General features: G+C 34.0%; 3 protein-coding genes across 3 annotated transcripts; 2 read left to right on the top strand and 1 right to left on the bottom strand.

Moving 5' to 3' along the window:
- The first annotated feature begins 1,875 nt into the window (after window positions 1-1,875).
- LOC123711495 (U3 small nucleolar RNA-associated protein 14 homolog A) lies at window positions 1,876-4,568 on the top strand. Its single transcript, XM_045664115.1, has 3 exons — window positions 1,876-2,634; window positions 2,796-2,988; window positions 3,064-4,568. Exons 1-3 carry the CDS (start codon window positions 1,985-1,987, stop codon window positions 4,543-4,545), a joined length of 2,325 nt encoding a protein of 774 aa, XP_045520071.1. The 5' UTR covers window positions 1,876-1,984; the 3' UTR covers window positions 4,546-4,568.
- On the bottom strand, window positions 4,527-5,998 carry LOC123711501 (U6 snRNA-associated Sm-like protein LSm3). The gene is made up of 3 exons (XM_045664125.1): window positions 5,821-5,998; window positions 5,607-5,714; window positions 4,527-4,769 (listed from the first exon to the last, which is right to left on the bottom strand). Exons 1-3 carry the CDS (start codon window positions 5,839-5,841, stop codon window positions 4,590-4,592), a joined length of 309 nt encoding a protein of 102 aa, XP_045520081.1. The 5' UTR covers window positions 5,842-5,998; the 3' UTR covers window positions 4,527-4,589.
- A 695-nt stretch (window positions 5,999-6,693) lies between these two features.
- Window positions 6,694-19,568, top strand: LOC123709023 (probable ATP-dependent RNA helicase DDX46). Its single transcript, XM_045660106.1, has 18 exons — window positions 6,694-6,864; window positions 6,953-7,150; window positions 7,371-7,515; window positions 8,062-8,251; window positions 8,395-8,495; window positions 8,586-8,709; window positions 9,310-9,479; window positions 9,849-10,063; window positions 10,341-10,575; window positions 11,609-11,770; window positions 12,134-12,253; window positions 12,560-12,767; window positions 14,034-14,196; window positions 14,497-14,708; window positions 15,018-15,181; window positions 15,873-16,061; window positions 16,896-17,063; window positions 19,297-19,568. The coding sequence occupies exons 1-18, from the start codon at window positions 6,851-6,853 to the stop codon at window positions 19,537-19,539; spliced, it is 3,021 nt and encodes a 1,006-aa protein (XP_045516062.1). The 5' UTR covers window positions 6,694-6,850; the 3' UTR covers window positions 19,540-19,568.
- The last annotated feature ends 628 nt before the right edge of the window (window positions 19,569-20,196 follow it).

The following is a 20,196-nucleotide window of genomic DNA, read 5'->3' as shown; positions in this document are numbered from 1 at the left end:
ATTTCTGATTGCCAATCTGCTTTAAAGTAGATTTGATCTGTTTCTTACAAAAACATCTGTAAAACCTATATGTGACCTAAACTTTCGTACGTTTCTTTAAAATATCGTGTTTTCATTTGGTGTAATGTTTTGTATGCAACAATAAAATCATGATTGCATCATTTTCAATAAACAAGTATTCTTTTGAATTTTACTTATTAAACCCCGCCTCTGTGTTAACCAATCATAACAGATTAAGATTTTAATTATTCGGCGTGAAGTGATGCAATAGTTTCATATTATTATACTCGCGTTTCGTGCGGTGAGTTAGACTCCCAGACCCCATCACCCCCTCAAAAGTATGAACAGAGATTACCAACACGTTGACGCTGTGGAGAAACCCCTACCCCCACTTTGGGTTCGTCGGATCATTGTGTTGTCACAATTGCCCTCCACATTGTGCCGCGTACTTGTCATCCTGAGTTGACTCCGGTCCTAACGCGCCTTTTACGGTACCTGTAATCGCTTGGCACTGTCTCGAAGTGCTGGAAGACCGATCCCTAAAAAAGGCGATCGCGAGGTATCTAGAGAGCCACCAGCTGATTAGCGATTCTCAGCATGGCTATGTCGTGGTGGTTCAGCTGGTGACCTTCTTGTATACCTCACCCATAGATGGGCAGAAGCAATTGAGTCCAAGGTGGAGTGCTAGCGATTAGTTTGCATATAGTGAAAGCCTTCGATCGAGTGTGGCATAAAGCACTTCCCCGACCCGCTGTCTTATATAAATGATATGTTGCAACTTAGCAACATTCAGCATTCTTTACACGGGGATACTATTTACACTGGTCGGGTAGTTGTCGATAACTACCGAAAAACAAACTTGTGTCTGCAGTCGAAACTCTGCTACGTGGAATCTCGGACTGAGGTACTAAATCTAGTCCACTTTAACCTTAAAAATCACCCTTCGTCGCTACTCCTCTTTTCGAAGACACTCTTCTTAAAGCCGCAGCCAGCATCGGAATACTTAGCATCGACATATCAGTTTTGCGGTCATTTGGAGGAAAAGGCTAAAGTAGCCTCCAAAAAAGCTTGGTGTGTTCAGCAAGGCTAGTATTTCACTCCGGGCCACCATTCTCTTGCACTGTATAAAGCGCAAATTCGGCCCCATATGGAGTACTGTTCTTACCTCTGGGCGAGAGCTCCCTAGTACCACCTCCTTCCCCTTGACCATATTCAACGAAGTGCGAATCTCTTTTCAAGCTGCTTGATCCCGTCGTTCGGTCGGCGTTGCATAAAGATGTGGGGTCACTCTGCATCTTCTACCGCATTTCCCATGAAGAGTGTTCAGAAGAGTTGTTCGGATTAATACTTACAGCTGGTAAGCCTACTGCCCGTTTGCCCCCTGTTCTGTAAAAAAAATGTTGTTTGTTAAGGTATAAAATCTGAACAAATACAAACACTAATGAATGGAATAGATAATATTACATATTAAATAAACAATACATGATTGTAAACAGTGTTATGGCTCCAGCGTGCGACTCTTATCCCTGATGGTCGTAGGTTCGATCTCCGGCTGTGTACCAGTGGACTTTCTGTCTATGTTGGCATCTTACAGTCGCTGGTACGATGAATGAATACATCGTGGAAAAACCGATACGTCTCGAATCAAACCATCGACCACATATTTTCGATATAACGCTGATATATAAAATAAAGGTTATGAGATAACAGATACAATCTGAGGCTAAAAGATTATCGAAGAATTAGTATATCAAAATGTATTTGACGTTTTAGTTCCAGGGCGGCACTTAAGAGGGCGTCACATGAAGGATAGCTCTAAATTTTATCGAAAACTACTAAATGCCATGGGTTATATATACATTCTATGGTTAACATGACAGCATGTGTTTAACTCTAACCAATATTCAACATATATTTTTTAGCATTTCAATTTAAGATAAATAAGACTTAAATAAATGTAAAAAAAGAAATATACGAATTGAAAATGAGTGACTTTCAAGAACAAGAAATTGTGTCAGCCGAACACGACCATTTAGTGAGTGCAATAATAAAATTGGACAAAACGCAACATATAACAGAGCCCACTCGTAATGAACCCACAAATCTCAGTTCAGAATTTAACTTAATTAAAAGCTCAAATAAATTAGATTTGAGTAAAGTTGTTAGTGCTCTGAAGGACAGTGCGCATCATACAACCATAACAAAAAAATTAAAAAGTCTCGACCAAGGTCAGGTTTTACCTAAACCTTTAGAAAAACCACAGGCTGAACGAATTAAAAGGTCAACAGGGTATGATGCTACCAAAGAAAAAGTGGCTAAATGGGATCCAGTTGTAGCAAGGAACAGAACAGTGGATTTTGTTTCCTTCCCACTACATTCAGTCTCTAAACGAGAACATCCTACAAAAGTAATCTTGTCTAATTTAAAATCTAAATCTCCTTTAGAAAAAGAGCTAGATGAGATTGACCCCCCAGCAGAAGTTGAAGAGGAAAGTAAAGAGGAACAAAGCTTTCCTATGACTTATGAAGAGATGTTAGAACACAGAAAAGAAATGGCAAAGTTGAGAGCTCAGCAATCATATAAAGCAGCAAAAGCTAAGAGACAGAGTAAAATTAAAAGTAAAAAATATCACAGGTATGTTATTACATGAGACTGGTATATTAAAGTAGTAATATAATTGGTACACATTCACATATCTGCATTGGTCCTAGCTATGCAGTGGCCCTCTATCTGTACAACATAAATTAATCTGTGTAAATTTTCTATAACTTTAAATATATAATAATTATTTACAGAATCCTTAAAAAGGAGAGACTGAAACAACAGCTTAAAGAGTTTGAAGAATTACAGGAGAAAAATCCTGAGGAAGCTTTAAAAAAGTTGGAGGAGTTAGAAAAAGGAAGAGCTCTTGAGCGTCATACTTTAAGGCATAAAAATACAGGAAAGTGGGCTAAAAATAAGCTAGTCAGAGCAAAGTATGATAAGGAGGTATATAGAATAATTGTAAATTTCATTTTATTTTATATTTTCATAATAAATACTTAATTTTAACTTGTTTATTAGGTAAGACAACAATTAGCTGAGCAATTAGCAGTGAGCAGGGGACTTACACATAAAACACAACATAGTGAAAGTACTGATGATGAAGCTGATGAAAATGAGATGCTACCAGATATGACATTAGCTCAGGATCCTTTAAATCCGTGGATGATGAAAGGACTTAACAAAAGCAATGTTGATACTGATTTTGATTTTGGCTACAAAAAATTTATAAAGGAAAAAGTGCTGAAGCATACTGCTGCTACTGAAGAGGACAGTGATTCTGAAGAGAATGATGAAACAGTTTGTGATTTATCTTCACTTAAGAAAAAAAATTATATGTTGGGTTCAGTAAGAAACCATGTTCATGAACAAAGTAGTCATTCTAAAATCGAGCATGAGTCTAAGCTATCTAGCCCTTTAGGTATCTCCAAGAAGAAACCAATGGAAAAAAACAATGCTAAGGTTACTTTTATGAAACAAGACAGGAATATTAAAAAGCCTATAGCAACATCCAAGTGGACAGTAGATATAATCAAGCCAAATGATAGTACTGAATCAGGTGAAATTAAGGTTGCAGAGGTTTTTGATACATTTGAAACTAAAGTAGCAAAACAAGTAGAAATAAAAATTAATAAATTAAGGAAGAACATTAAGCGGTTAGAGAGATCATCTAAAACACCAAAAGTCGTCAAAAAAAAGGGAGGGAAAGGGAAGAATATTAGTAATATGGAATCTCTAATGTTTAAAAATAAAAATCCTAAGCCTATAATTGATGAAGAGTTAATAGAGACAAATCTTAAGGCACCTGAAGATATACCTGAAATGACCAAGACTTACACAAAAATTATTAAATATCCATCTGCCCTAGCTGCCCATTCTAACAATAATTCTAATATTGATCCTAGTCAATTTATTGAAGTAAAACCCAAGTATCTCAACACTGCAATTCCAAGTTGTGAAAACATCTTAGATGAATTAGATGATGATGAACAAATTGTTCCAAAAATTGATATAGAAGAAGTTTTTGAAGAAGATGATGTTGTAGCAAGTTTCAGACAAGAAAAACAAAATGAAATTGATAATGATATTCCTAAAGAAATTGACTTGCAGTTACCAGGGTGGGGAAGCTGGGGTGGAATAGGAGTAAAAGCTCCTAAGCGAAAAAGGAACAGGTTTATTTCAAAGAATATACCTAAGATGCCAAGACGTGATGAAAATAAAGGGGACATTATAATAAATGAATTAAAATTGCCTAAATTAAAAGCTCATAAGGTATCTGAATTACCATTTCCATTTACAAAAGTAAGCGATTTTGAGGCCTCAGTTAGGGCTCCACTTGGTAATACCTTTATTCCTGAAATAGCTCACAAAAAACTAATTCGACCAAATGTCATTACTAAAGCTGGAACAATAATAGAACCCATGGATGAAGAACAGCTTTTGATTAAACGTAACCAAAGTTTTAAGAATGAAAAGATTTTAAAGCTGCTTAGTAAACAATAAACAAGAAATTTATTTATTAAAAATGTTTTTATTTAATATATTAGCTAAGCTCCAACCCTAACAGGTGGTGAGACTAAGATTACTCCATCACCTCTTACAAACAACATTGGTATATTTCTTTTAGTACTTCTATAAACTTCTTCATATGTTTCTTCATCAATCTCTACTGTTGTAATAGTTTCTTCTGCATCTCCAAGGACCATATTTAAATGTTGATCATAAGCCTAAAACAATAGATGTAACTGATATACTTTTCCATTTAATGCGTTATCTCCGGTAACACAATTTCAAAAAAAGTTTAATTATTTATTTTCATCTCATTTTTTATGTATCTGTGTTCTTTTTTGGCAAAACCTGTCAGCACTGTGCCACACAGCCACCTGTACTTCATAATACTCCTATCCAAAAGACCAATTTAAACAAGAACCATTACATATTTAAGGCAATTAGTGCAATAGGCCTAGATTGTTTATTTGTTTACACACCTTATGTTTGCAATAAACCTGTCCAACCTGTTTATATTTGTTCTAATATGTTCTAAGACTTCTAATATATGTTTTGTATAATAAATATTGTTTTAAAATGTTATATATATAATATGTCTGAGAAACACCATGTACCTTTGGGCTTAAGGTATGCTGGTTTTCTCACAATGTTTTCCTGAATCATACAAGCGCATTTAATTACATACCGAAAAAAAAACATAGGAAGCATTTGCATCTCTCAGCCAATCTGTCATAACTCCTCTTATATATTTTATTTGCATACATGTGACTCTATAACATAATTAACTACAAGATAAAGATTTAGAAATACATTGGCATATATTGATTACCAGGTTTCTGCTCTCTTTAGGATGCAATTCAGTGTCAACAAAAAATTTGCGATAAATCTGACTCCCGGACTCAAACCTGAATTATATTTTCATAGACTAAGTAGGCTTTCTAAGAAACGGAACCGTCAAATAATGCTACTTTACCCGTGAATTTAGGTACCTTTATTATTCCTGTTGGTATTTGCGTTTATGACGTTTGCTTTGTATATGTAAAAAAAAATCTTACGTGCAATCTTCCCCGTAATTCGCGTTCATTGCGCATTTTGACATAAATCCTTTCGTCCAAACTAAGCCTTATCAAGTCCAGAGGTTCTTTAACGGTCATAACCGCCACCTGAAAGAGTTTTCAATATTTTATAGCAAATTCAAAATTTGTCAAACATCTCAATCTACTCGCAGTAAATTAAAATAAAGTCGGGTTATAAAAATATAATACAAACGTTTTCTCCATCATCAGCCATTTCAAAGTCCTAATTATGATATAAGCTTTACTATTGTTTAATGTTCGATTTAAGAGAGTACTTAGTTAAACAATAATTTATTTAAAAACTTCGAAACCTATTGCTTATTTTTACGCTTCTAACAAAATTACAGATTAGAGGATAAGAAGACCATTATGTATGTCACAGATATATTGATATAAGAGTGACAGCTTCAAATTATAAATTTAAATCCGGTCTTAACGCCAAAAACAATTCAATAAAAAAATGACATTAACAATCAATCCATACACAAAATCTGCAACCTTTGATACGCAGATACAACCTAAGTATCATCCTCGAAATGGGAAAAGGCGAAATGGAAAAAATAAATTCTTCAGCGAAAAAGAAGCTTTAAGTGGGCAAACTATTTGAAATGAACACTGCAGGTCTGCCAAGCGGGTATTTCTTATAATATGTACATAGATATTTTTAAATTATAAAAAAAAACTTTAAAATTCATAACTCGAAAAGTCAGAGTCCTAAAGCCTTTTTGTTTTTTTTTTCATTTTGACATGGTTTCTAATGATCAGCCTTGAAGGCAGATACGAGCAAATCATGTATTATTCCTGTTTTTTTTACATTTTTAAGTGTGTTATTGACAACCCACGGTGGCAAAAGAGGTTATTAATATTCCTTATCGTATAATTATCGCTATTAAAAAAGTCGGCAAATCATATAGATATTTTGCTCCCCAGCTCCCTAAATAAAACATACTAAATCATATATATATTCACAATTTGAGTGACCACAGATATTAGTTTGTGTGGGATATCAATGGAGTTTAGTTCAAAATTTTGTCTTTTGAGGTTTATCTGTCAATTGTCAAACTGTAAGCGATAACACCAAGCGTGTTTTAGAAAATAATTAACTATTAATTTAACAATAATAATTTACTGCGTGTAAAAACAAATTTTAAATTTTCCAGTTTTCGTGTATTCGATTGTTTAATATTGTGTGAAATGATAATTGTTTACGAACTTTGATCGTAATGGTGCGAAGTGGGTGAGTGTTTTACTTTACGTTGTAGTTAAACTTAGTTCTTACATGGTTTTGTTTAAAAGAAACCTTAACATATTTTATTATTTTTCAGTCGTGACCGTGATCGCCGTAGGTCTCACAGTCGATCTGTGACTCCAGAAAGGAAAAGACGGCGTTCTCGGTCCAGAAGCCGTGATAGGCCATCTAAAACATCAAAACGGAAGCGCAGCCGCAGCAGGGAGAGAGATACAAAACGCGATCGAAGTAGAGATCGCGATAGGGAGAGAGATAGAGACAGAGACAGAAAAAGGTATTATTTGTACTTAAGTTATATTTAATATTTATAACCTCAATACTAACACCTCAGGGATATTACGAAATCTAATATTTTCTCATAATCATATAATAATATAAAACAGAACTAGAATTCTCTGGCCTTGGCACTATAAAATACTTTTGAACACTTGTTCCTTACTTGCATAGTCTGGTGTCAGCTAGGGATTTCTTAAAGTTATTTGTCTTATTTATAGAGATAAAAGGGAAGAAAAGAGTAATGGCTCTAGTAGTAAATCTAGAAAGAAATCACCAGATAGAGAAAAGGAGAGTGAGAGATTAAAATCAAAAGAGGAATCCTTAAAAGCTGAATCTGAATATGACATTGGATCTGCTGATAAGGTAAAACATATAATTTTATTATTTTGTTTTTTGTGTATCGGAACACATTCTTAACATTAATGGAAACTATGTATAATATATTTATTCTAATGTGATTTAAAGTATAAACAAATAATAGTGTGAAGATGATTAATAATTTTATTACTAACTACTCACATTGTTAATGTATATATTGTGATTTAGGAACTTGGATACCTTTTTTATCTTGTAGATTTATTGTATTTAATTAATTTTAATCCAGAAAATGGTCATGAATAACAAGAGATTTTAAATAAAATGCCATATTGTCTTTTCAATCTTGTATTAATGTTGAAAACACATATAATTCTACGTTTTCCTAATGTTATTTTTTTGGAATTAGATTTTTACATTTAATGATACAGTACCTATCTAAATGACCTTTACAAGTTAATAACTAAGTTTAGTTTTTTAAAACTATAATATAATTTGGCAAATTATAATAAAGTATATAACTATAACCATTACTTAATGCTTTTTTATAATGAACTATCTTTAACATCCTTATAGTAAGAATATTATTAATAGGAAGAAGAACAGAATAGACTAGAGGCAGAAATGCAAAAGCGTCGCGAGCGTATAGAAAGGTGGCGTGCTGAACGAAAGAGGAAGGAATTAGAGTCTGCCAAGAAAGAAGTTCAAAAGGGCAGTTTAGTCACCAATATTCAGACACCAACTGTCAAAAAATGGTCTTTAGAAGATGACTCTGGTGATGAAGGTATTTAATTTCGTAATTTGTTTAGTTTTCATATTACAGCTTATCTTATATTATATTGTATATTTGCACATAACATAAATTCTTGTGTTGATAAACTGTTTATTTACTAACAAGAATGATCTTATTTTCCTTTGTATTCACAGGTGAAGAAGACAAAGAGGCCAAAGAGAAGCAATTGGCAGAAGAAAAGAGAGAAGAAGACGAAATTGATACTCTAGATGCATATATGCAAGAAGTTCAACAAGTATGTCTGGGACTCATCAGTAACAAAATTATTCATAACTGAATTAAAAAAAGTTTTTCATACCTAATGATTTTAAATCAAATATTACAGGAAGTTCGTAAAGTGAATCAAATAGACCATGCTCGTGGAATCATAAATCTGCCATCATCTGATTCTAGTGTAGTTATCCTAACTGGGACCGCCAAGAAACAAGTGACAGAACAGAAAAACAAAGGTTTGTGGGATATAAATCTTATATAAGTGTTTATTTCAGAATAATTCTTAATTTAATGCTGAGTGTCTCGCACTGCTGTAATAACTTATAACATGGGCTTAAACCTGTAGAGATACCATCATTCTACGGCTACAGTCACTGTGATGACGTCATCATAAGTGTTTGCGGCTGTTAAGGATATATACAACATCTCTGGGGCCACTGTGGTCTTCAGGCCAATTGGTAGTAAAAAGGTTAAGGTTAAGGACTACTTTTAGTTTGGTGGAACTGTTTGCCATCCTTCCATCACAACCCCAATCAATGTGAAAAACTCCAATGGGACAGACATTACTATGGAATATGCAAATGCATTATAAAATAGTATTTAAACTCTTTGTTTATAGACTTGGTGGTACTTACTTCGACTTATAAAAGTAGTGAAATTATAAATATGAGATAAATTCTGTTTGAATGTCTCTTTGTATAAACTCAAAATATTATGGGGTAAAAAGATTCACTCTATATAAGTGTGCAACAGCTAGTTATGTAATCGGGTTTGGCATCGAGCCAATAGAATAATATTTGCTTGTGTTTAAATTTTTATAATTATGTTGTTTTCAGGAGAGTTAATAGAACAGAACCAGGATGGTTTGGAATATTCATCTGAAGAGGAAACTGAGGATATAAAAGATGCAGCCGCGAATCTTGCGTCCAAGCAACGTAAGGAGTTAGCTAAAGTGGACCATTCCAGCCTTCAGTACATGTCATTTAGGAAAGCATTTTATACTGAAGTAAGCATTTTTTATTTATAATTTCAGTTTAACATTATTGGGTGTTTGGGTAAGTGACCCATTTGAAGGATTTGAACCTAAACCAAAAGCTTCACTGTCAAATTAAGCAATTTATTTAGCGCTTTACTAATTGGTTATTGTTTATGTGTAGGTTTAACTTTTATAAATTGTGAATACTCCAAATATTTTACAGAAGGAAAAGTCTAATAATTTTTTGTGCCGATCATCTTCAATACAATAACTAAAGAAATTTAGATAGTATTTTTTATTATCATCACAAATTAAAGTACATATTCCAGGCTCTTCACTTTGAATCAGGCATTTAAAATTCGTCAATACTCATTTTTAAATAAAAAAAATGATTTCCAGATTAGTGAATTGGCTCGAATGACTTCAGAAGAAGTAGAAGCATACAGAACAGAATTAGAAGGCATCCGAGTGAAGGGCAAGGGATGCCCCAAGCCTATTAAGACCTGGGCTCACTGTGGTATTAGTAAGAAGGAAATGGATATTTTGAAAAAACTTGCATTTGAAAAACCAACCCCAATTCAGGCACAGGCCATACCAGCTATTATGTCCGGAAGGTAGGACAAAAAATATTTCATTCATATTTGTATATAAGCTCTGCCTTGTTTTTGTATAAGAACAATAAATGTACTAACAAGACGGCAACATTTCTATTTGTAGGTGTTGATCATTTTTACCTACTCTATACATTACTATTAAGACATCCCTTAAAATTTCTATAGTGATTAAGTATTTAGGCCAGTTCTGTATTTGCAAACGACCTACAATAGGACGTCAACTATTACATTTCAGTAATGGCATAAAAATTTATTTGCTGGTTGCATATCTTTTCAGAGACTTAATTGGTATAGCTAAAACTGGTTCAGGCAAAACCCTAGCTTTTATATTGCCAATGTTCCGACATGTTTTGGACCAACCGCCCTTGGAAGACACAGATGGCCCAATTACCCTTATAATGTCCCCCACAAGAGAACTTTGCATGCAGATTGGCAAAGATATAAGGAAATTTGCAAAATCTTTGAACCTACGAGTCGTTTGCGTTTATGGCGGCACGGGAATTTCTGAACAGGTATGACATTTGTTGTTAAGAAAAAAAATCTGATTCTTCTTAACAAGGCAAAGCTTCATTAAGAAAGCCCAATATACATAATTTTGTTTTAGTATGGAATTTATCAGGTTGCCTTATTATATCAAAGGTTTGACTTATTAGATTAAAGGTTTATATTAAATGTCCCTTCGATTTACAATGACTACTCAATATGAATAAAAAACACTTTGCAAGCATTTTGTAAAAAAAAACAAAAAAGAAAGAGTGGCGGAGTCTATTGCTTGATGTGTTCGTTCAGTAGTTACCTTCACTGTGCAACGTATCCTACTTTGGAATTCCTTATCAGTTGATATCAGACGAGCTCAGTCTCTAAATTCATTTAAAAATCTTTTTTGATCATTTTTATTCTGCCTCGTATTTAACTACTAGTTATATTAATTGTAAGTCAAATATCCTTTGGCAGAGCTTTTACATGTCTGTTTACACATATTATGTTTTATATTTTTTCTTTGGATTTAATTTTAGTTATACTTGCATGTTATTTCGAGTTTTTTTTTTTAAATAATTATGCACTTATACTTTAACCTCTGTAGGTGCTTCTTTTTTTATCCTCCCATATTAGGGTTGCCTGGAAGAACTCGCTTGTTAGCGAAAAGGCCGCCTGTTGCCTAATAACTTATGTAACCTACTTACTTTTTGTTTTTTGTTTGTATAATTATGTATATTATGGTAACAAAATATAAGTAAATATTAAAACTTTAGATGGCAATTCTGTCGCATAGCGTCTTGTGCAGTTAACGTAGAATTTTTATTTATTTATATTATCATTAGCACATATACAGTGTGAATGCAGATATACAAATACATGAACTTATCATATACTGTTACATCATCATCTATTGGGGCTTAGTAATAATTAATTTACAAAGTAGTTGTTCACTTCTTACATCTGTACTTTGTGCGTGCGACTTTTTCTATTAGTGAAATTTGTTTGGCAGACTTTGACCTAATACTTGTAAAAATGCTAAATAATGTATTATTATGTTGTGTGTAGATAGCGGAATTGAAACGTGGCGCTGAAATAATAGTGTGCACTCCAGGGCGTATGATCGACATGTTGGCTGCCAACTCGGGACGCGTCACAAACCTACGAAGAGTCACGTACATCGTGTTAGATGAGGCGGATCGGATGTTTGATATGGGATTTGAACCGCAGGTAACTAAGACTTCAAAAGTTAACACCTTTTATAACAACTCCGCTTTGATATCCATAACTATTAAATTACAAAATGATATTGTATTAGCACTTTATTTTTTTATTGTAACCACGTAACTACATTGGGTTTATCTATGGACATTATTAGTAGTACACAATAAAGTCCATTTAACTTATGAAGATATTGTAATCGTTTGTTGTATGTATGCAACCTACCTATTAAACTTTTGAAATTGTTATGGAAATACCGGGAAAAGCATAACTATCCTGTATTCCGAGTTTTGGAATTTTAACAGGATGCTATTGTATTGTGTATATATATATATATGTAACCAGTGGTTTATCTGTTTGTAATATTTTTAGGTTATGAAGATAATAGACAATATCCGTCCGGACAGACAAACAGTGATGTTCAGCGCGACTTTCCCCCGACAAATGGAGGCTCTCGCTAGACGGATATTGCAGAAACCTATTGAAGTTCAGGTACATCAGTCATATCATCATGAACCTTAAACCGACAAAATTTTATTTTGTATTAATATTGTTACGTTATAATAGTTCTTATTTTTTTAATATATAATGTAACTATTAACTGAAATAAACCAAGACATTATTCTTTGAATCTCATGACACTGACAAACTTATTTGCCAGACAATATATTTCAATTTAATCTGCGTATGCGCATAAATATAGGCATATATAATGGTTTAATAAAATAAAATATTTTAAGGAAAAAGTTACCTTTTTGACATGCAATTTTATAATCTAATGTATTATGTAATAAATAGGTCGGTGGTCGCAGTGTAGTGTGCAAAGAAGTAGAACAGCACGTGGCAATATTGGAAGAAGATGCGAAATTCTTTAAACTTCTAGAATTATTGGGACTGTACAGCCATTTGGGAAGTATCATCGTGTTCGTGGATAAACAGGAGAATGCTGACAGTCTACTTAAGGATCTTATGAAGGCGTCCTATTCTTGTATGAGCTTGCATGGAGGTATGTTGGAGTAAAGAGGAATTAAGTGGTAGTAGGTCTAATTTAACTGTGTATTCTTTCTTTTTTCTTATAGTATTCTTTTTTAAGTTCGTACATTTTAACGCCAGTTGTGGTTCAATAATAATCTAATAATTAATTGTGATGAAAGAAAAATGCTAAGAAATACGTGCACGCTTGAATAGGAGCAACAAACAATACAAAGAGATCCATTATTATTTATTCTCAACTAATCAATGGCTTAAAAAAATCTCTTCAGTGTTGCCATTCGCCAGAAATTGACCCAGATATAGCTTAAGATTGCAGGGGTTTCATCGTAGAGAATTTACGATAGAGATAGAGTATAGTCAAGTATTCGTAGCCTTTATTAGAGTACTATAATTTATGTTACAATAAACTTACGTTATTATATTTAACACACACGACACGACCTCCGAAGAAGTGAAGGTCTCCTCTAAATTCTTCCACTTGTCTCTGCTATTTTCCAATCTTTCCCCGCTATCACTTTTACTTCATGTGCCCAGGTTTCTAGTGGGCTTCATCACCTTTCTCTGCCATTCCAATTAAGGACTACTATCACATACGCGGGCAGTGTGATCGTGACCCATTTCCATTTTAATTTTGAATGCTGCTGTAAGGCTATATTCGGCTTTTTCCATACTAGGTTTATACTTCTCTTTGTTTCATCCACAAGTCCTTTATTATTAAACAATAATGTAGTGCGGGACATATTCTAGGGGCGAGGCATTCACAAAGACATGAAGTTTTTTTTGTTAGTCATAATTTTAGTTTTGGATGTGGTCATTTCTAATCACTTGCGCAATCCAAATCTTCAAGCGTATCATGTAGATGCAGCATTGTTGGAGAAAATAACTATATTGTCGGTGAATCTCAAGTTGTTTAGAGACCGTTTATTTCTATTCCTTTTTCCTCCTTTCTTCTTTTGTGGAACCATGACAATTGATCGCCTCGTCATACGCCTCTGTATATTTTTATTTCCAGAAATAAATAAATAGGCCCAGCCCTATTCCGATTAACAAGGAGTCGTATATGTCAAAAATCATCCACTTTTTCGAAACATTATTTGTATAGTTACACATATTTTATTCGAATTCTTGTTCATGCTTCGATTAAGTACCGAATACTCTCGCGGAGCGCTTTTAAAAAGCGTTGTCCATACAAAATGTAACATATTACGTTTCTATTACGATTCGATATTAGATCTCGTGCTAAAGGTTCTGCTCGTATATTCATAACGCTCTGTTACAGGTATTGATCAATTCGACAGGGATTCCACGATCGTCGACTTCAAGAATGGCAAAGTGAAGCTCCTCGTGGCGACGAGTGTAGCGGCCCGGGGCTTGGACGTTAAGCAATTGGTTCTGGTTGTTAACTACGACTGTCCTAATCACTATGAGGATTATGTTCATAGGTAATGTTTTTAACCGACTACTAAAAGGCAAATTATTTATGCTTATATGTTGGTGATATTTGTGTTATCTTTTTTAGGATTGTGTGGTAAATTTTATAATTAAGTTTGTCTTGAAATTTCTCGAGAACTAAATTCATATCGAGATGATTCTTTCTCTGCGGGAGGTACTGGATAATAGTGCGCTCACGCAGGTTATGCTTCTGCGTGTATACAGGTTCTGACTCCGTTACATAACTTTTACCGTCCGGACCATAGATAGACCTTTGAAGTTTTTTATTAAACCATTGTAACATGATTTAGATGTGGTCGAACTGGTCGAGCTGGTAACAAAGGTTACGCGTGGACCTTCCTTACGCCGGAACAAGGGCGATACGCTGGGGATGTATTGCGGGCTTTCGAACTCGCTGGAACCAACCCAACCCCGGACTTGAGGAACCTTTGGGAGAAATATAAAGAGGCACAAGAAAAGGATGGAAAGAAAGTTCATACCGGCGGAGGGTTTAGTGGAAAAGGTAATCGTTTATAGATAATTATGTTTTAGATATTGGTATTGCTAAGTTAAAATAAAGAAGACTCGATAATAATTATCTGAAGTTAAAGCTAATTTTGTCCAGACTGCATTCCACAAAATCTACCAAAATAATTTTGATACACAAAATGCGAACAATGATCTTTTTATTAATATCTGTATTATATCTTGCTTAAAGCAAGCAAAGCTATGTATCAAGTCTGCAGTTTATATTTTTATATAAAAAGTATTGTGTATTTATGAAATTGTATCATCTACGTAACAATTTTTTAGTACTTTTCTTAAATTACAGGTTTCAAATTTGATGAGTCCGAGGCACAAGCGGCGACAGAAAGAAAGAAATATCAGAAAGCAGCACTCGGTCTTCAAGATTCTGATGATGAGGATGTTGAAGGAGACCTCGATCAGCAGATTGAGACTATGTTAGCTGCTAAGAAGATTGTTAAGGAAATAAAGGTAAGGTTTCCGTTTAATATATTGTCAAAACAATTGAATTTAAAAGTCAAAACCGTTAACGACATCGTTTAGAACAACATACTGGTGAAATTGATCAAAATCAAAGGTCCCAGCGGAAAAAAATATTAAGAACAGGTCACCGGCCGTTACGACTATCGGTTTTTACTACCAATGAGTAGTCCCTTCGTCGTCGTTATAATCGGTTTGGACTGTATATGCACTTAGTGTTACAGTAAACTTATTATTATAGCGCAATTTTCGTCTTTCAATTAACGCGGTATTTAGCCCCTATAACTCTGAGATTTCTCAAGTTATCTTTCTGTAGTGTGACATTTGTAATGATTTGTCATGTCCGTAAAGTCCTGTTTCAGTTTTTAAACTAAATAACTTTATTTAGTTCGTGTTCCTAGTTTTTGAATTGTTCAAAAACGGTTTTACGAGAATACAACGAGATTTCCTATAACGCGGTCCGTGTCTACCGCTTAATAGTACCGCGGTTAGTACAGTTAGTACTTTATTTATAATAATATTTTGAGTTATTACAAATTTCAAAAACTTAAATTTACAAAACATACTTCTAAGTTGTAATATTTTTGAAACCAATATAACAAAAATCGATTGGCTTGACTCATTAAAGAACATGTTTAATATTATTTGTCAAAAAATAAAAAAAATCCTTTGTCTTTTACAGCCGGGTGTTGCGGGTGCAACGCCACCTGCCGGTGGTCCAGCCACCGCGGATGGCAAGCTGGAGTTGGCTAAACGTCTGGCTTCAAGGATAAACATCGCTAAGGGCCTTGGCGTAGAGCAAAAGGGCGCTACTCAACAGGCGGCAGAAGCCATTTTGAAAGGATCACCGTCTACGCATACACTTATTACCGTAAGTTTTCTTTACAAATGTCTATTGTCAAAACTTAACATAAAGTTTTTTATGAAATTTTTAACCCACTACAAAATCCCGAACCCTATTCTCATTACGACATGATTTTTTTTAGTTTCAAAATAATCTATATAATTAATATATCGAACGATATATGTGACTTTTTCTAGTTTTTTTCCGGTTTTCCTTGCTATGAATACACTAACACTAATCAGAAAATATGTCTAAGCTGATTAGGAGTGTTCCTAATAAGTAATGAGAATAAAAAACAAATAGTTTGAATTCAATATTACACTTCTAGGGAAGTACTTCTTTATTTCTACCTATAACTAGCCCAAATGAGGTAATTATATATGAAGAAACTAATTTATATAAAATTGTATTTAAGGGTTAATAATATGAGAACAGACATAGGGACTTTCTATGTCTATTTATTGCCACTAACTTTAATAAAAATACTTTTATTATTAAAGTTCTTATCGTGTTCTTTTCTCGCTTTGCTTTCGGGAGTGCCTGGCCCTTTGTTTATCAAACATTTATTTATTTATACTTTGTTACCATAATATACATAATCATACAAACAAAAAGTAAGTAGGTTACATAAGTTATTAAGCCACATGCGGCCTTTTCGCTAACAGGCGATTTCTTCCAGGCAACCCTAATATGGGAGAATAAATAAAGAAACTCCTACAGAGGGTAAAGTACAAGAAAAAGTAACTCAAAATAACACAAATTAAATCCAAAGAAAACATGTAAATAATATAATTTAGTGTATGTTATAAAAAAATTATGTGTTAAAACAAAAGTAATAAATGCTATATTGTAATATTTTAGGCAAAAACAGTGGCGGAACAGTTAGCGGCGAAGTTAAATACGCGTTTGAACTACCAACCTCGCGATGAAGCGAATGCAGAGCCCGCGGAAGAGGTATTCCGGAAATACGAAACGGAGTTAGAAATTAATGACTTCCCACAACAGGCCAGGTGGAGGGTTACTAGTAAGGTGTGTTCAAGTTTTTTTTCTATGGTATCCCATATTTAATACGTTGGAAACGTACGTACGTGTAAAATATAATACGTAGTGCACGTATACGGAAGGCGATAGGATTTTAATATATCTAAATTTTTAATTATCACCGACCGAGTGTATCCAGAATCCGGATGCCGGATACAAATTTTAGATATAGGTGACTTATGGACGGACAATTTAAATTTAAAAATCATATGTTTTACGGGAATTATACTTGAGCTGAGACGCTGAGGTCCACATTATAATTGATACCTGAAGTCACTATCTCGCCATGAACACTGTCAAACATGTCTAACTTCATACACTTTGTTTGACAGCTCTTGAAACGACATGAAGGTTTGATTCGTTGTAGAATACGGGTCTTAGTCTGAATCCGTCATTTTGTGATGGTTAAATTAAAAAAAAAACAATGGCGCTACAACCTTTTTAGGTCTGGGCCTCAGATTCTGTATCTGTTTCATAATCGAATAGGCAAGTAGGTGATCAGCCTTCTGTGCTTGACGCACGCCGTCGACTTTTTGGGTCTAAGGCAAGGCAAGCCGGTTTCCTCACGATGTTTTCCTTCACCGTTCGAGATAATGTTAAATGCGCACAAAGAAAGAAAATCCATTGGCTTGTACACAGCCGGAGATCGAACCTACGACCTCAGGTATGAGAGTCGCATGCTGAAGCCTCTAGGCCAACACTGCTCTGTGATAGTTAAAACCTGATTAGAAATAAAAATACCTACGTGAATGTCGCAAAAATATCTATATTCGCGCTCGGCGCTCGTAATTAATTAGCTTCGCTGATTAGTGAAGATTGAATAAATAAAAAAACAGAAATAAACTCATTTTAATAAACTATATTTTTAATTAAGACGTCAATAACAAACAGTAATTAAGTCCTGTAATAAAATCAACGGCCATAAATGATAACTTTTAACCCGCTACGCAAATAGTTTGTCCATAACCCGTCTCAAATGCGCCTATATATACAGAGTTGCACATTTTAACCCTCAGTTGCAATCTAATCATGTTTCTTAAACTAGCCTTGATCGGTGCCTTTGTTTACTTCTGTGTTAAGCTATTAAACAGGCAAAAGTGCTACACTACTCATTATTATTAGTAACGGAGGTAAATATATCAAAACTAACATTCGTACTAATTTTTGACCATCTATAAATCATGCGCTCCCATTCTCTCAGCTTAAGTTTAATAGATTTATTGACTTTTCGCCGGAGAATAGCGTATTTGTACTACATTTGTTAGTACAGTAGAATCTCTAATGAAATGATACTCGAATGAAAGGGGAATGCAGAAAAATCGAGTTAACGAGTTTCCTACTTAACAAGAACTTCGATGTACATATGATTTTACCGCTGAAATTTCGACTAACAGAGGCGATATCTAAGTGTATTTTTCTAGTCTATGCTATGAATGTCATTCATTAAGTTCAGGATCATTATCATTATCATGTCTTCAGTAAACGAGACAAAAAAATAGATTAGAAGCCCCGAACCCGAACTTTCATTTTGGATTTTATTGTTTTTATTTCGAGGAATTAATTATTATTTCCAAGTAATCGCGTCTTTAGGGGTCCAGCGGAATGACAATTTTTTTCAACTTAGTGAGGATTTCGAGTTATAGAGATTTCAGTGTAAAATATGATTTAAAAGAAGAAAAAAAATGCCTGTATAACTTTTTATCTTCTATACATAAAATAAACAAAATATCTAGCTTGTCCTTGTCAGTTATCTAATAAATGAGCGTTAAACAAATCATTTAAAACAGTGTTAATAATCTAATCGCTAAGCATGAACCCTGGCTTTTCCATATGTGCAATGATTATCATTTGTTTGTTTTATTAACCAAATTTCTTGCTTTTCAAATCCAAAAATCGGTGACGTGTTTTACGATATTGAAAACGTTTTCTTCAATATTTATACCGCGTGATCCCAAGATTGAAACAACCGCGCTGTTAAATAAAATTTGATCTAGCTATTGCTATTGGAAGTTACAAACTTCTCAGTGATAATTTTCTTTATACTCATACGTCTCATTGATAGTAAAATCATTTAAACCACTTTACTAACTAAACATAATTTTATAATAATTATTTATTAATACGTTTAAGTTAAATCGGTGTTCGCTGTCTTAAGGTTTTTAAATTAAATTATCGCTAGAAGTTAAATGGCAATTTTTTCAAAAACATTTTTTTATTGCAGGAGGCGTTGGCGCTTATAAGCGAATATTCAGAGGCGGGTATAACAGTGCGAGGGACCTATGTACCCACGGGTAAAGCACCACCAGAGGGCGAAAGAAAATTATACCTTGCTATAGAAAGCTCTCAGGAGTTAGCCGTAGCTAAAGCGAAATCTGAAATAACTCGACTTATTAAGGAAGAACTGCTCAAACTACAGACGTCCGCGCACCATATGGTTAATAAAGCTAGATATAAGGTTCTATAATGATTTAATAAATTTGACTTGTACTATGGCATGTTTTTTTGATATTTTAGATTTAGTTACTTATGTCATGTTATTTATATGTTAAAAAACATCGTTTATATTCTTATTAACAATAATATGGTCGTTCTGAGCAGTGTTAGCCTAGTGGCATTTAACATTTACTCAAACGGTGACCAGGAGGCTCGCCTACTGGTCTATTAGATAGCCAAATGATTATGAAACATACAGAAGTCTGAGACCAGTCCAGAAGTCCAGTCCTAAAAAGGTTGCTGCGCTACTGATTTATTTTTTATTATTGTATAGTTGTTATGAATTAAAAGCACACTACATAATTGTTTATTCCTTAGCATTAACACATATAAAAATACATTTCCCCAAAGTTAAACAGTGAAGTATCATGTTCCCTTCCCTTCCCTTTGTGTCGCAAAATCGTAGAAATTTCTTTTCATTCTTTGCACCACCGGAAATTTAACAGCATTTACCTTACAGAAGGTGACTAAGTACTTTAAGGTATTGTTTAGGTATATTTATAGATTTTTAAGGTATCAATAATTTGCACACACACCGCTGCCGCAATGACCAGAGCCTTCGTCTCCGAAACTACAGAACGCCACCTATGTCAAAACAGTTATAAAACTCATACGGATATGAGACTTG

Source organism: Pieris brassicae, chromosome 1 (genome assembly GCF_905147105.1).
Source record: "Pieris brassicae chromosome 1, ilPieBrab1.1, whole genome shotgun sequence".
In the NCBI taxonomy this organism is placed as follows: domain Eukaryota; kingdom Metazoa; phylum Arthropoda; class Insecta; order Lepidoptera; family Pieridae; genus Pieris; species Pieris brassicae.
This window is presented reverse-complemented; position numbering and strand designations above follow the sequence as displayed.

What these genes read in the sequence shown, in the direction of transcription:
- LOC123711501 (XM_045664125.1), bottom strand. Translation starts at nt 5,841, where the DNA reads ATGGCTGATGATGGAGAAAAC. An exon ending in TGGCTGATGATGGAGAAAAC is followed by an intron (nt 5,715 to 5,820) that starts GTTTGTATTATA and finishes AAACTCTTTCAG; the next exon opens with GTGGCGGTTATGACCGTTAA. An exon ending in AATTACGGGGAAGATTGCAC is followed by an intron (nt 4,770 to 5,606) that starts GTAAGATTTTTT and finishes CTATTGTTTTAG; the next exon opens with GCTTATGATCAACATTTAAA.
- LOC123711495 (XM_045664115.1), top strand. Translation starts at nt 1,985, where the DNA reads ATGAGTGACTTTCAAGAACAAGAAATTGTGTCAGCCGAACACGACCAT. An exon ending in AAAAGTAAAAAATATCACAG is followed by an intron (nt 2,635 to 2,795) that starts GTATGTTATTAC and finishes AATTATTTACAG; the next exon opens with AATCCTTAAAAAGGAGAGAC. An exon ending in GAGCAAAGTATGATAAGGAG is followed by an intron (nt 2,989 to 3,063) that starts GTATATAGAATA and finishes CTTGTTTATTAG; the next exon opens with GTAAGACAACAATTAGCTGA.
- LOC123709023 (XM_045660106.1), top strand. An exon ending in AGAAACCTATTGAAGTTCAG is followed by an intron (nt 12,254 to 12,559) that starts GTACATCAGTCA and finishes TGTAATAAATAG; the next exon opens with GTCGGTGGTCGCAGTGTAGT. An exon ending in AGATTGTTAAGGAAATAAAG is followed by an intron (nt 15,182 to 15,872) that starts GTAAGGTTTCCG and finishes TGTCTTTTACAG; the next exon opens with CCGGGTGTTGCGGGTGCAAC.